The sequence below is a fragment of the Microtus pennsylvanicus genome, chromosome 10 (genome assembly GCF_037038515.1).
Source record: "Microtus pennsylvanicus isolate mMicPen1 chromosome 10, mMicPen1.hap1, whole genome shotgun sequence".
Classification (NCBI taxonomy): domain Eukaryota; kingdom Metazoa; phylum Chordata; class Mammalia; order Rodentia; family Cricetidae; genus Microtus; species Microtus pennsylvanicus.
The window spans coordinates 40,670,789-40,685,715 of record NC_134588.1 but is presented as its reverse complement, the minus strand read 5'-3'; the positions used below and the strand labels follow the sequence as shown (position 1 = coordinate 40,685,715).

The following is a 14,927-nucleotide window of genomic DNA, read 5'->3' as shown; positions in this document are numbered from 1 at the left end:
AATATACTTTGCAGTTATTTTATAGATGGTATATTGTCTAATCACTGGACTAAAGAGTATTTCAGTTATTAATTGGTTAAAGTTATTGCCAGTGCATGTGGTAATTTCACACATGGATTTTTATTTTTTCTGAAATTTATTTATTATTTGTCTTAATTTATCACATTTAGCACACCATAAATATAAAATGATGTGACATGGATATTCTAATTCATCAGTAGATGGTAAATTATAAAAATTCTAATGCCACCTTCTTGTACACATGGAGATGTTTATCAAAATTTTCCACTTACTAAAATACATCTGTCAAATTCAGGAATTATAGGGCTTGGTGATTGAATTATTTCTTAAAAGTTTCAGCCTGACACTATCAAAAAATATGGACTATAGAAAAATAAATCTGACTGTGTAGGTGGAGAGAAGTAGAATATCAGTACTAGAAAGCAAAAAAGACAGCAAATGAACTTGGCAAGCTGTGCGTTTTCAGGCTATAAATATCCCACAGGGTGAACATTTTTAAGACATATTACAGTAAGTGTAATATTCATGGCTGTTATTATGGACAATGTTGGAGGAAAATATCAGTTTTGCTTATAAAGTATTATTTTAATAAAAATGATCCAGATGTAAGTATACAGTGTAAACCTAATAGTGTTTCTAAGTTTTGTTTTATTGAATATGTTGATCTGGACAATATTCAAATGACTCTTAAAATCTAGACCCATATTTATTATTTAAACATATTTTTAAAATATTTTTGGGGACAGGATATCATTATGTATTCCTATATAGGTTGGAACTGGCTATGGAGAGCCAGATTGGCTTCAGATTCACAGACTGTGTTCCTGGATTCTGCCTTTTTTATTCTGAGATTAGAGGTGGTGTGTGTTACACCACTCTGCCTGGATTTAAAAGTTTACCTTCTTTGTTTCCATCACTTTAACTTTTCTGTTTTATAGTCTGTGAAATTCTCTTCAAGTCATTATCTTTTATTTCCATAATGCATAGAATTATTTGGCTTTGCTGTCATTCCAAATGGAATGTGTTTTTCAAACAAATAAAATGAACATCTATTCAGCATTCTTTATGGAAAACAAAAGTTTTTCTTCTACACGAAAGAGGTAAGTTTTATTACAGATCTATACAAGGCTCAATAGAGCTCTAATGTTATTTTACTGCTTTAATATGAATCATAAAAATAGAAAGAAAAACATGAATGCTAACATATTTTGTTTAAATAAAGAAGGATAACATGGTATTTTATCTTTTTGTTTGTTATTTGGGTAATGATTTCAGCTAGTTAAAAATCCATTTGCCTGGTGTTGAGGAGAACTTGAGGTAATGGGATATCCTAAATGGAAGAAGGACAGATATGAGAGCAAGGAAAGAGATATCTTCATTGAGGAAGCCATTATAGGGTTAGCAGAAACCTGGTTTTAGAGAAATTCCCAGGAATCCACAAGGATGACCACATATAAGAACCTAAGCAATAGAGGAGAGGGGCCCGATCTTGACTTGCCCTGTAAACAGACTGATGGCTATCTTAAATATCACCAGAGAACCTTCATCCAGCAACTGATGAAAACAGAGGCAGAGACTCACACAGGAGCCCTGGGCTGAGCTCGCAAAGTCCGATTGGAGAGCGAAAGGAATGAGAATACAAGCAAAGAGGTCAAGACCATGAAACAGTCTACCTGAGCTAATGGATGCTCACCAGCTCTAGCTGTACTGGGAAGAAACAAGCATAGGTCCAAACCCTTTGAATGTGGTTGACAGTTGCATGGCTGGGGCAGACTCAGGGGCCATGGCCAATGGCACCAGGATTTATCACTACTGCATGTACTGTCTTTTTGCGACACTATTCTCTTTGGATGCATACCTTGCTCAGCCCAGATCCTAGATGTAGTAGGGAGGGCCTTCAAATTTCCACAAAACAATGTGCCTTACCCTCTTTGATTAGATGGGGGTGGGGTGGGAGAGTGTGAAGGGAATGCGGGGAGGGGAGGGAGTGGGAACTTGGATTGGTATTTGAAATAAAATCTAAAAAATTAAAAAAATAAATAATTTCATTTTTTTGTTCCAGGAATAGCACCACAGATCACACTGTGATGTTAATTATTTCATATGGAAAAGTAGAGACTTCCTCAGTGAAACCTTGTTCTACACACACACACACACACACACACACACACACACACACACACACTTCAGAATCTCAATTTCCAAGGCATTTTTTCAGCTCACAATCAGAGATATACTATGAGGATCTCACGAAGCTAGTATTAAGGGCTGTAGTGACAGCTCGGTCATTAAGAGCATTTGCTTCTCTTGTAGGGCACTGGAGTTTACTTCACTCTCAACAAGCTAAAACTTCAGCACCATGTGAAATTCTGCTCTTTTCTAGCCTCTGCATGCTGCATACACTTATATACATACACAGGCAAACACATCTGTGTAAATGAATAACAAAAGGACATTCACAAAGATTTTAACAACAAAAAAGGAGTCAAAGAAAAACTCTATGTGTATTTGCTGAGAAGATAATTTTTTTTATAGATTTTCAAATTCTTCAGCACTTTAGAGGCAGAGGCCAGATAATCATATGTTCAAGTTCTTCCTTGTCATATAAGGTTTTTGTTGCCAGCCAAGGCTTTAGGAAATCTTGTCTCAAACCAAAACACTTCTCAAATTCTTTAAACTACTATGAGAAGAAATGATTGTATAAAAACCAGTTCAGGAGAAAAGAAATTGATAAGGACTATACTGTCTGTATGCATAATAGATTACTATGCTGTCTATCATTTATTAGACAGACATATCCTGATATTTAGCAATATGAAGCAGTTAATAACTCGTAGCTATATTTTGGTCATATATCCTTTAAATATTCATCAGTATTTTAGAATTTTTTTGGTGTGTTTACATACATTATTTTAATTATCATGGAAATTCTACTTAGAGAGAGGAACTCATGTTTTCTCTGTCACTCAAAGAGACTCAAATGACTTACTGCCTAGAGTAGCCAGAGAGTTTGCACTAATATTATTTTATCTCATTCAAGCTGATTTTTACATTAAGATTAACCATTACAGGAAGTCTTTAAATACTTTATTACCTGTGGTAGTGGGATCTTCTCTCCCTCATGCACTATCTGCCTTATTGAAACATTGATTGCTTTTATTATTTCCTCCAAATGATTGCTTCATAAAGCATGCTTGTAATTGTGTGCCGTGTTTACAGTTTCTGGTAGCAGAAGCTTAAATCAGCTGACATTCACAATACTTTTGAAATAGTCATTTTAAAGACAACGATGGCGTTTCTCCAATGTGAGTGATGGAGTATACAAGGTAAAGATTATTCTATTTCATGTTCAGGTAAACTGTGAGTTCTTGTATATTACAACATTGCCTGCTTTTGATGCCCTGACTTTGACCACAGTTTTTACATTATATCAAATTAAACAAAAAGACGTATTAGTTCCTTTAAAATCGGTGGTGCAAATTAAAGTGATTAAATTTATTCTATGAAAATTTGTGTTCAACTCCTTAGATGGTGGTTTTTAAGAATTTGACTAGTCTTGACTTAACAACTAATATCCACAAATAAGTGAGTACATACCATGTTTGTCTTTCTGGGTCTGAGTTACCTCACCCAGGATGATTTTTAATAGTTCCATCCATTTGACTGCAAATTTCATGATGTCATTGTTTTTAATAGCTGAGCAGTACTCTATTATGTAATTGTAACACTTTTTCTTTATTAATTCTTTGGTTGGGGGGCATTTAGGATATTTCCAGTTTCTGGCTATTACGAATAAAGCTACTATGAACATTGTGAATCTGGGAGAGAAGAAAGAAAAAGGAGTTGGGATGAATCTATGAAGTGGAAAATGCATGTCAGGATATAATGTATGATAGAAGAATAAAAAGGAAAAATGAGAAAAAATATATTGCATTAAAAATTACTTTGATTAACCATTCTGAAATTTTGCTCTTTTTCTACAAAATGAATAAAGTAATGTGAAAATAAGTATTAATGTTAACAAAAGAATATTTACAATGAAACCAAAAATTTGAAGAACAGTTAGTGTTTATATGGGTTTTCTGATGAATTATCTACAAATAGTTTATTTGAAAACTAAAATTCAGTTGCATAGTAGACATTGGTTATTATGTTTTGCTTTACAGATTGACTAAATATTTGTTGTAGACTCTATAAGTTTGTTCTCTTGTAAATTAAAATATATATCTCAAGAGCCCAGAATATGTGCAGAATGTTTACATCAATTGTACTTTTTATTTTATTTAAATTTCACACTCTTTTCTGGAGTCCTTTTTTCCCCTGTGCTCTTAGAAGAACTGTTCTATAACCTCGACAAAGCAGTCATTAAAAGATTTAGTCAGAAAATAAGGAAAAATTGTGAACTATACCTAGACAAGTTATGTGTGATAAGTAACAAAATATTTTACTAATCATATGCTCTAATAAATACTAAACTTATTTTTTTGAAAAATAACAAAATATATGTCTAGTCTTATATAACATACAAATGAAAAAATCAATCTAATTCTCAAAAGAAACATTTATACTACTTATGAAAGTTCCCCATATAAAGTTTATTTCAGATATGTCTCAGAAAAAAAATGTATCTATTTGTCAGGTAGGTTTTTGAGCATTTTTATACTGTTACATTACAGATTGTAAATTATAGAGATGTTATCTTATGGATATTGGTAAGATGTAGCTTTTCATTCTTTGTAATTATTAAACAAAATTTTGGTGACTGATTATAAGAACTGGAGTAAGTGATGAGGAGGGTTGGTAGGAAGATTACTGTTTATGCTCCTTGTACTTTGACTTATAATCATTTATTTTGATGTATGTTTGCTGGAATACATTGATATTTATTTAGGGATAAGTTTGTATGACAATGTTAATGATGATTGCTTTTAATTTAAGTTTTCCAAATGAAGCTGATAAACATCCTTCAACCATTCTGCTCATCACCATGAGAAAGGAACTGGATGTGCAAATTCTGTCTATTTGGGTTTTTGGAAAATGAGATCAGAAGGAACCTTCTACCGTTTCCATTAAAAATTCCTGGAGAATTTTCCCCAGGTTCTTACAAAGTCTGTAGAAATAGAACTCATTTCATGGTAAAAAAAAAAAAATGAATCCCACAGCACTTCTTGTTAATAACTGTTCAGCTACAAAATTTTATTGGTATCTTTTTATGTTCCCTCTAGAGGATGTAATGCACAAAAGCATTGCCACGGAACATATAAAATTACAAATGAAATTTATTGTAAAAAGTAGAATGTCTTATAGACTGGTGTCAGTATTTATTTCATTCATAAACCAAAACTGTAGTATAATATATTCATTGTCAGCAAGTTCATGTATGTAAATTGCCATCCCACGTTATCGACTGATATAAGACAGATATTGAAAAGACAATTTAAATTTACTTTTCCAAACATAAACTGTTCCACAAAAGCACTGTAAAAACTCCTTCAAGGTTTTGGGTTGTGCTTGACATTTACGGTTAACTACATAATTTGGTTGTGTCATAATCCACTGTGTTTGGTAATTTGGCATTAAATGCCTGCAGAGCAGATTGAATTCTCACCACCTCACTAGTAGACAGCTTGAGTCTATGACGAAGCAAGCAAGAGAAAAGGTCTAGACGACGCTGACCAGGTGGGGAGAGTTTATTTACACGGTCTCTTATCTCTAGTAGCTGCAAAAGTGCCGAATCCTGGGATCCCTGAGTGTAGGGGTAGTCCAGCTGCAAAATCAGGTCCCGGATAGCTTCAGGATCGAAGTGCATGCTGTAGCCAAACACTTGGATGTTGTTGATTTTCATGTAGCCCAGGTTCCGGGATGGGTCAATAAACTCCAAAGGCTCATAGTAAATGCTTTCGTTGCTGTTGGGGCCATTTGCCTTGATGCGGCTCCTCAGGTAGATGTGTACTGTTTCAAAAAACGTCTTCCATTTGTTTCCCAGAGTCAGTGTCCAGTTGTAGCACTGTAGCGGGAGGTCCAGCTTAGTCCGCTCCCAGTCGGGAAAGCTGCTCTCACTCACAGGCATAAACCAGCTCTCGGAATGACTGCCTCCGAAGGGATTGATGTAAACAGCCAGCACTGGCTCCAACGTGCTGTTTTTAGTTAAGCAAATCTGTAAAGAGAGACCCAAGATCATGTGGACCAGACTGGACTTGTACTTGTTACTCTTCAAAGTCAGCAGCATCCGCTTTCTCCAGGAAGGATCAAACCAGCTATTCAGGCGCATGTCATTGCTGATAAAGATGGCATGGACTTCTATTCGTCGATCGGTTTTCTGCAACAGGTATTTCATCTCCAGGTCTTGCAGGTCAGTCTCAAAGCCAATGTAGTGGTCAGTTGACTCAGCGACTTCAGGCTTGCACAGTCCCTGGCTCAGCATGTAGCCCGTGTTGCAGGTGCCGCAGCGGGTTCGGTTGTCAGGTGCACATGTCAGGCAAGCAGACGCATCGCCCACGGTGCAGGGCAGAAAGGCCGTGCACACTACCTGGTCGTTGGGACAGGTGCAGGAGTGTGTCTCCTCAGAGAAGCTGCCCAGGAGGCCGTTCTCATTGCAGTAGAGAAAAGACTGGATGCGAGAGAGCCAGTAGGTTGAAGTTCTAGAAATAAAAAAAAAGCAAATCTAAATAAATACTTCGATTCTGTGTAAGTGAGTCTGTGCTCTTGTACTGCCATAAAGTAAATCCCAACTCACTAGTCTCTGAACTTTTTGTCAAATCTACAAACAGCAAAAATATAATAAAATAAACCATTACACACACACACACACACACACACACACACACACACACTTAAGGAAAAAACGTAAACATTTGAAACCAAACAATTTTCTCTTAATTATTACTTCCACCAAATCCAGAAACTATTAGATTGTTTGAAACATGATATAAAATATGGGTATTGGACAATGGATGCTATGGGAAGTCATTGGGTCATGGGAGTAACACGATCCTTAATGAGTTTAGTCCATTGTCGTGGAGAGGAAATTTCTTAAAGCGATCAAGTTTAACCTCTGTGCTGTCTCTTGGCAGTAGCAGCACCACCACCATCACCTGCAGCAACAACAGTAACAGCAGAAATCTCTCAAGAGCTTGCCAATGAATCCTGGATTCCTGGCTCTGGAACTGAGAGCCGTTCAGTTTATTTTCATTCTTTACTAGTCAGTCAGTCTGTAGTACTGTGTTTTAGGAGTGCCAGTGGACAAAAAAAATTTCATTTCTGAGTTTTTTTCTAAATACTTTTAAGATTAGCTCTCTTAAAAATTCTCCCAAAACTGTGCCTAAATGTTCCAAAAGTTATGTGGCTCTGTGTAAGATGTGAATCTACATGCAGTTGTTGGCCTGTTTATTCCACTTTGCTCTGTTTCTTTGCGTCTGTTTGTCTCCCTACATCTTGCCCTTCTTTTTCCCTTTTTCCTCCCCCCTCCCTTTCGTTCATTCCCTCCCTTCTTACTTTCCGGTTTCCTTCCCTATGATATTCTTGCTTATTTGGTTCTGTATATGTGTCTCTAACACAAAGCATATATCACATCTGAACTGAGGATTCTATTTTTTTTCAAAACCAAAGCATAAATTCTTAGTGCACACTCATTTCTCACTGAAAACTCTAATCATGTTTTGAGATCATAAGGACAAATTAATTGGATTAAGGCTAAAGGCAGAGGTCACAATTGTAGTGTACTGTAGAAAGAATTATTTTCATAGATTTTACACATTTTCACCCAGTGTTTAGACTGTTCTTGTTTTCTCAGACATACTGATAAAACATCGTGTTCATTTTCTTGCTTTGCAGCTTGTCTTATGGATATTGACAGCTCAGCATTCATCCATCCCTGCACCTGCTACGAGAAGTAGCAATGGGTGATTTGCCGCACAGCCTCTTGCCATTCCCCTCACTAACCACCCTTTGACCACTTGACTGTATGTCACAAGGACGTTTTCAAGGAAAGAGAAATCCGATAACATTTCTTTTCTTTACTCTCAGTGAAATCTTGGTGTAAGCAGCTGTCAAAATTGGGTACTCAGCCGGTTTCAACATTGCTTAGTGGATTTTTAAAAATGTACTGAAAAATTCAGGTGGTTTTCCCCAGAGAAAGTAAAATTTCTTTTTGTTACATAACTTTGTAACTTTAAAAAGCTTTTGAATTAAATATCTTCTAAATTCCCAAGTAGATTATGTTTTTCATATTTCTTTTTTGACCAAGTCGTAAGCAGGTAAAATAATATTGTCTTTTGTTGATGCATATTTGCACATCCACATGTTCACAAACACAGATTGCTGAGGCATATTTATACACACGCATCGACACAAACATCATTGATGCATGTTCACACATCCACACACTTACACAAACCCATCGTTGATTCATATCCATACATTCACACACAAACAGATCATTGATACATACTTACGCACACACATTCACACACACACAAATTCTTGGCTCATATAAACTAAGATTTATGAGGTTAACCACTGTATAGTTTTCCTACCATTTTAGTGGGAAACAGAATCGTCTACAGCTTTTTATCAAGTGTTTGTCATTGGTTTTGACATTTACTTAAAGGCAGTTCATAGAATGAAGAGAGGCTGCAATGATGGGTGAGAAGATTGGAAGGGAGGAATGGAAGATAAAATAATCAAATCATACAAGATAGAAACCATGGATTTTGAAAAGCATAAGAAAGGCCTTGGAGACAAACATAGGCAAAAAAAAAAACAATCAAATCAATGAATACTTAAAATACATGAATAATGTAAAGGACCAGTATCCCTGCCCCATAAATGGGACCAAATTTTCACAAAAGATTTCAGGATATAGTACAAGGAAGAAAGTACTTTCCCAAGTTCATCTCAAATAAGCTTAGGCATAAAAAATATTAGTTAAGACCCAGATACACTTAAATCATGGATGTATTATGCATTATACTAACTTGGGAAGAGAAATCTCTTGCCATAAGGCAAACACTAAAGCCTAGTTTAATAAGTAAATTCTGTCGTGTTCCACAAATATGCGTTTGCTGTTTCATAAAAACTTCATATAATAGGCCAGTTGCATTGAAAAAGAATAAAATATCAGAGGGTTGTTTTAAGAATCAAAGTACATTTAGTTGGATAAATAGAGTACATACAGAATTAACAGGAAAAAATACAAAATCCTATTTCTGTGATTATCACTGCTGTTACTACCGTAACTTAAAAAAAAACATTGTAGGCAGTTTCTTTATTATAACTGAATTTCCCCCAGAAAATGAGCATTTCGTTTTTCTTTAACAATTCATATCTCTATGGTTCATAATACACAGTATCAATACAATGAAATTTTATGAGAACAGGTACCCTTTTGTTAACTGAGACTTTACTCTGAAGTGCATGCTGTATCCATGTGATGTTTGCAAAGCCCTCGAAAGTTTGTGCAGTTCTGAGCATACATTTTAGATGCTAACAATTTTCTCTGAGGTATTAGAACATGTGTTGATACAAAAACAATTACCTCTTCTCATTGTTAAATCCTCTCTGAGCACTAATAATCTTATTTCAAAGGTCCTTTATTTCAGCCTTCTAATCCTTTATTGCTTTCCAAATCTGTGGAATGTGTATCTAAATTTTAAACCTAAACAATATAATTTCTGTATCTCTTTGAAATTGAGGATTACTCTTTTGGGAAGGCCATTTCATTTTAGCTTTCATAGATTTGTCCTTCTTAGACCTTAATACCTTAAACTAAATATAAATTCTGGGGATTAAACACCCACAGCCATTTAAACAATCATAAGCTGATTGTTAGCTCAGTCACAGAGAGATCAAGCCAGGAAATTTTCTGTCACTCTCCCTTTTCACTTGGCTGCTCTGGGCATTGCAGCCTTGGCAGTATTGCCCTGGGCTCAAGCTGACACTTGACACACAATAGTTTTGCTCTTGGAGATAATTGTACACTCTAAGAAAAGGAAAATTCATTTTTAAACTATCCTTTTCTCAGTGAAATTTACAGAGAGGTGGTGAGAGTAGGTAAGAGAGAGGAAGGCAGGGACAGAGACATTTGATATATGTTTATATTTCTTTGTCAGAGAAGAAAGAAATACACTAAATTAAATTAGAATAACTATCATTTCGATATTCTTCATGAAATACCTTCTGAGCATTTCTCAATATGATTAAAATCTCATGGTTAGGTTAAAAGAGAATCAGAGAATCCGAAAGAAGTTAGGGTAGGGGGTACAGGACTATAATCATAGCTATTCTAGACTAATGGTCAAGGAATGAAGTTGAAAGTCATCCTTGGCTGTAGAGTGAGTTCAAGACTAGCTTAGGCAATTAGAATTTTTTTTCACAGAGTAAATTCAGAAATTTATCCGAGGATACAGGTCAGTGGTAGATTGCTTACCTAACTAACACACATTAGTACCAATGTTTAATGGAGAGACTGAAAACATAAATACATTGGGCATTAATTTCATGGGATAGTACATAAGTTTGCTTTATTTGTAGCTGAAATGTCCATTTTCATTTATTATAGCCTTGAAAATTTAAAAATAGAATGAAGAAATGGGTCTTGTCAAATCACTACCATCTTTTGGTAGTGTATTACTTCTTAAGAATTGTTTGGAAAGAAAGTGAAACATGGTCTGTATCCACAGTTTAGAACATGGAACAATGAGTCCAGGAAATAGTAATTACATAAGAGGTTGTAACTTGTGGGCAAGCAGACTTCTATCTCTGAATGCAAATAATAAAATCAGAAAAGAGACTCAGGCTAAGTTGTTCAAATACTTTCAAAAGTGATGTGGCTAGTTTTGACAGAGAAGTAAGATAAAATAGACTGTGTGTGTGGTGTGTGTGTGTGTGTGTGTGTGTGTGTGTGTGTGTGTGTTTGAGAGAGAGAGAGAGACAGAAAAAGAGAGGGGAGGGAGGGAGAGAGGGAGGGAGGGAGGGAGGGAGGGAGGGAGGGAGGGAGGGAGGGAGGGAGGGAGAGAGAAACAGAAAGAGAGATAGAGACACAAAGAGACATGGTGGTAAGATCTTCTAACTTCCAAATGTTTACAACAGTGTACTCAAGGCAGGATGCTGTCTGTACTGAGGGTGGATGCAGAGACAATGGCTGAATCCTGCATGCTGACTTGCTCCTCAAAGCTTGCTCACCCTTCTTTCTCATAGCACCCAGGACCACTAGCCCAGTACTGGTTATACTCAAAGTGCACTGAACCTACTCGTATCCTCAATCAAGAAAATGCCCCCACAAGTTTCTCTCCCGCTATTCTGGTGCAGTATTTTTTAGTCAATGTGCTTCCTTCCCAAATGAATCTAGCTTGTATCATGTTGACCTAAAACTAATCAAATTTGAGTAGTATTCACATTTACTTTTAAAAAATAGAATCTTGCTGGGTGGTGGTGGCACACGCCTTTAATCCCAATAATTTGGGAAGTATAATCAGGTGGATTTTTGTGAATTCAATGCCAGTATGGTCTACAAAAGCTAACAGTTCCAGGACCGAATCTGAAGCTACAGAAAAACTCTGTTTGAAAAACCAAAACCAAATCAAAATATAAAAGTAGTATCTCAGATTATTCTAAATTAGAACAAGAGGTAAAGTACTGTCATGATTGGTAATATTGGAACCCATTTATTCTAGCATAAATGTACAGACAAAAGTTGAAGACCCAGGGCTTCTTCCTGGACTGCCTTTAGTATTGAATGTTCCTTTCTCCATGTAGCTTGATTTAATAAGCATTCCTATAGTGCCTCAACTAGTCTCATTTTCAATTTCCAAGGACAATATATATAGCTACACATCTCAATCTGAGGTATAACTATTTTGGTCAAAAGGTCGATGATACGAAACTGTTCTCCCCATCAAGAATTACCTCTAGTATATGAAATTAAGAGAATTTTAGTGGGATTTTTTCCCACTTAATTTTTTAACTTTCATCCTCATCAAGAAACAGTTCCAAAGAATATAGATATTTAAAGTAAAGAACTCAGTGTATGCTTCTCAATGCTCATCAGTTTTAACTAATCCATCTGATTAAGAAAAAATATAGAAAAATGATACTACTTCCACCTAACTAATCTTTAAAAAGCAGTATTCTTATATTGACACAGAAGAGCCTACTAAATACTACAAAAAGGTTTCCCAAGCAATAAGTCTTAAAACTCCATAAGTATACATACATAAGTAAATTACATTTAAATGGCCACCATATAATGGATAAAATCAAGACTCGGCTAGATATCATGCTCTCAAACAAAAACCCTAGTACAAGGAATGAGTTATACCATTTTTTTGAGTTGTTGGTCAAAGTAGTTTCATAGAATCCCCACAAATAATATGACGTATTATGAATGCTATTGGTTGCATTTCACGACCTGACTGTAAGACCCTATTGCTGACAACAATCAAAGGGCATTGCAATGAAGTAATTCATCTGGTGTTCAGTTATGTTTTACCCTTATTGACTAACATTCACAATATTAGAACTTATTCACACTGTTGTGGGAGAAAATGAATCAATTTCACCTAGATATAAGTCTGTGGGCTATAATTGTGCCATGATTTTGTGGGATTGTTCTGATTGATGATTGACAGGAGTGGGATGGGGCAGTCCATTGTGGGAGACACCATTCATTCCATAATTAAGTGGAAGATATAACAAAGTAAGCTGAGTATGAGCCAGTCCAAAACCTTCCTCACTGGTTTCTACTTCTGTTTCTGCCCTGACTTTCTTCTATTATTGTGACCTGAAGTTAAGTTAGATAAACCCTTTCCGCTCTACTCGCTCTCATGCTCAGAATGCCTTGCCACTGCACCAGCAAACAAACTAGGAAAGCTCACTTAGCAGCTAATTTTGAATTTCAAAGACAAATAGATGCAAGAACATATACTATAAAAAACACAACATTTCACTTTTCCTAATGAACATCTCAATGCTTGCCGGACATTTCTATGTTATGAGAAAATAGTTCTCTGTATCAAAATTACATACCTAATTTTTTCCTTTCTTGTGCCAAATTTAAAGCTAAACCAAGTCTATCCTTAAGGCGTTAATGCTATTTTCTCTGTTCATGACTTCCCAAATAGGCTTAGGTTAATTTTTTTTAAAAAAATTAACCCATATATGAAATGGCCCTTTAAGGCATTTCTTTTAGATGAAGGCCTCATGAACACTATTAAATATAAGTTAAAATGAATGCCTGGGTTCTTCTCTGACCCCAGAAAATGTGTTTCCTCATCCTGACCAGCTGCAATTAGTCCTAAAACTAATTCAAAAATCATAACATTCTCTAATAATTCTCTTTCACATACATGCATATATTCTCCACCTCTGTTCAAAGGATCAATTCAATCTGCAGTAAGTTTGCCCATGGAAAATTAACTATCAATTTTAAGCATTTAAGAATCATCCAGTCTTACTATTCTATCGGCGTAATGATTCTTTCTGCTTTTGCTTTGTCTGTGCCTGCCTCACTATCCATCTCCTATGCATCAACAGAGATGGCATTTCTGATCTATGATGGCATAGTTATTTCCCCTTTTAGAATAGTGACTAAATTGTAGGCATGGTGTCATAAAGTCTTTAAGGATAAAGAGGCATTTTCCTTGTTCAGTCTTTTCTCTGACTCTTCTCTAATTACATTCAGTATTTTCTGATAATTTTACTTTAAATATATATGATGTCCAGTTAAAAAGTCATAGTAATCTCTCACATTGGATAGTACTTTCTATATTCCCTCTGGGACAGTAGTTGGAACCTCTCCCCAATACCCATATCTAATATAAGTAAAGTATCTTTATTAACGGGACCTAAAAACAATCATGACTATGAAAAGATCCTCAAGCAATGATCACGTTTTTCTCTTTTGTCCTCCCCATTGTTCTGCCCTAAGGTAACCAACTTTTAGAACAACTTGTATGTATATTTAGTGTTACCTATAATAACTACCTGTACACCCTATATCACCTCTAACAGGTAATGATATAATCAGAATGGGATTCACATCATGGCAGAGATATCAAGAGTGAGTACAAAGGATATCTTAAAAATTAACAACACAACACAAGAAAATAAAATACATTTCATGCATTACTTACAGTTTTAAAAATAATAGCTATCTAAACTGAATATAGTATTCACTCATTTAAACATTTTGAACCATAAATAACACATAATAGCTCTTATGTTACCTGAATGGTAGTAACATTCTTAGAAAATGTTTGCAAAATTTTCACTAGAGTTATTGAGTGTTTCTGGGATGATTGTGGACAGCAGCTTTGGAAAAATGATAGAGTTGTTACTTCTATGATACGAAGGATATGTAAAAATCATTTTAGAAAAATTATAGCATATCCTCTATTTCAGAATATTAGAAAAGCAAATGTAATCTCAGAATAACTGATAAAAAATGATTAGTATCTATAATAGTATGTCTAAGTATTAGTGCAAGACTCAGGGTGACAAAAAATGTTATGTTTAATACATAAATATTTGGTAGTTAGCATCATTAAAGTATAAAGTTACTCTTACAAAGTAATGACAGTGATTCCAGGTACCTTAGTAAGTACTTGTAATGACTGCAAATGTATTCAGATTAAGAATATTATAATCAGGAAAGAAAGCAAATAAAAAAAATTCTGGCTTTGATTGTACCTTTGCTTAAAATTCTTATGACAATAATTTGGTTTCTCAACAAGCTTTTCTGCTGGTACAAACATGACTTAAAGTACACAGCTGTTGATAATCTTGTGACAGCTATGTAATCAAGAAGAATTTCTTCAAACTGAATAATAAATCATATATTGATTATAAATTTTTGTGAATTCTATATTGATTATCTTAATATTAGTATAGCTAAAGATACTATAGCTGTA

The 14,927-nt window shown here is 35.1% G+C and overlaps 1 protein-coding gene across 4 annotated transcripts in view; it reads right to left on the bottom strand.

Moving 5' to 3' along the window:
- Positions 1-3,736: 3,736 nt before the first annotated feature.
- Brinp3 (BMP/retinoic acid inducible neural specific 3) overlaps positions 3,737-14,927 on the bottom strand; it is a 366,083-nt gene continuing 354,892 nt past the window's right edge. For 3 of the 4 annotated variants that reach the window (XM_075988181.1, XM_075988184.1, XM_075988183.1), the window contains one exon: positions 5,195-6,662. In XM_075988181.1, coding sequence (XP_075844296.1) covers positions 5,546-6,662 — 1,117 coding nt within the window. In that variant the 3' untranslated portion in view covers positions 5,195-5,545. Of the gene's footprint in view, positions 6,663-14,927 lie in introns of all 4 variants that reach the window. The other variant, XM_075988182.1, reaches the window with a different exon arrangement.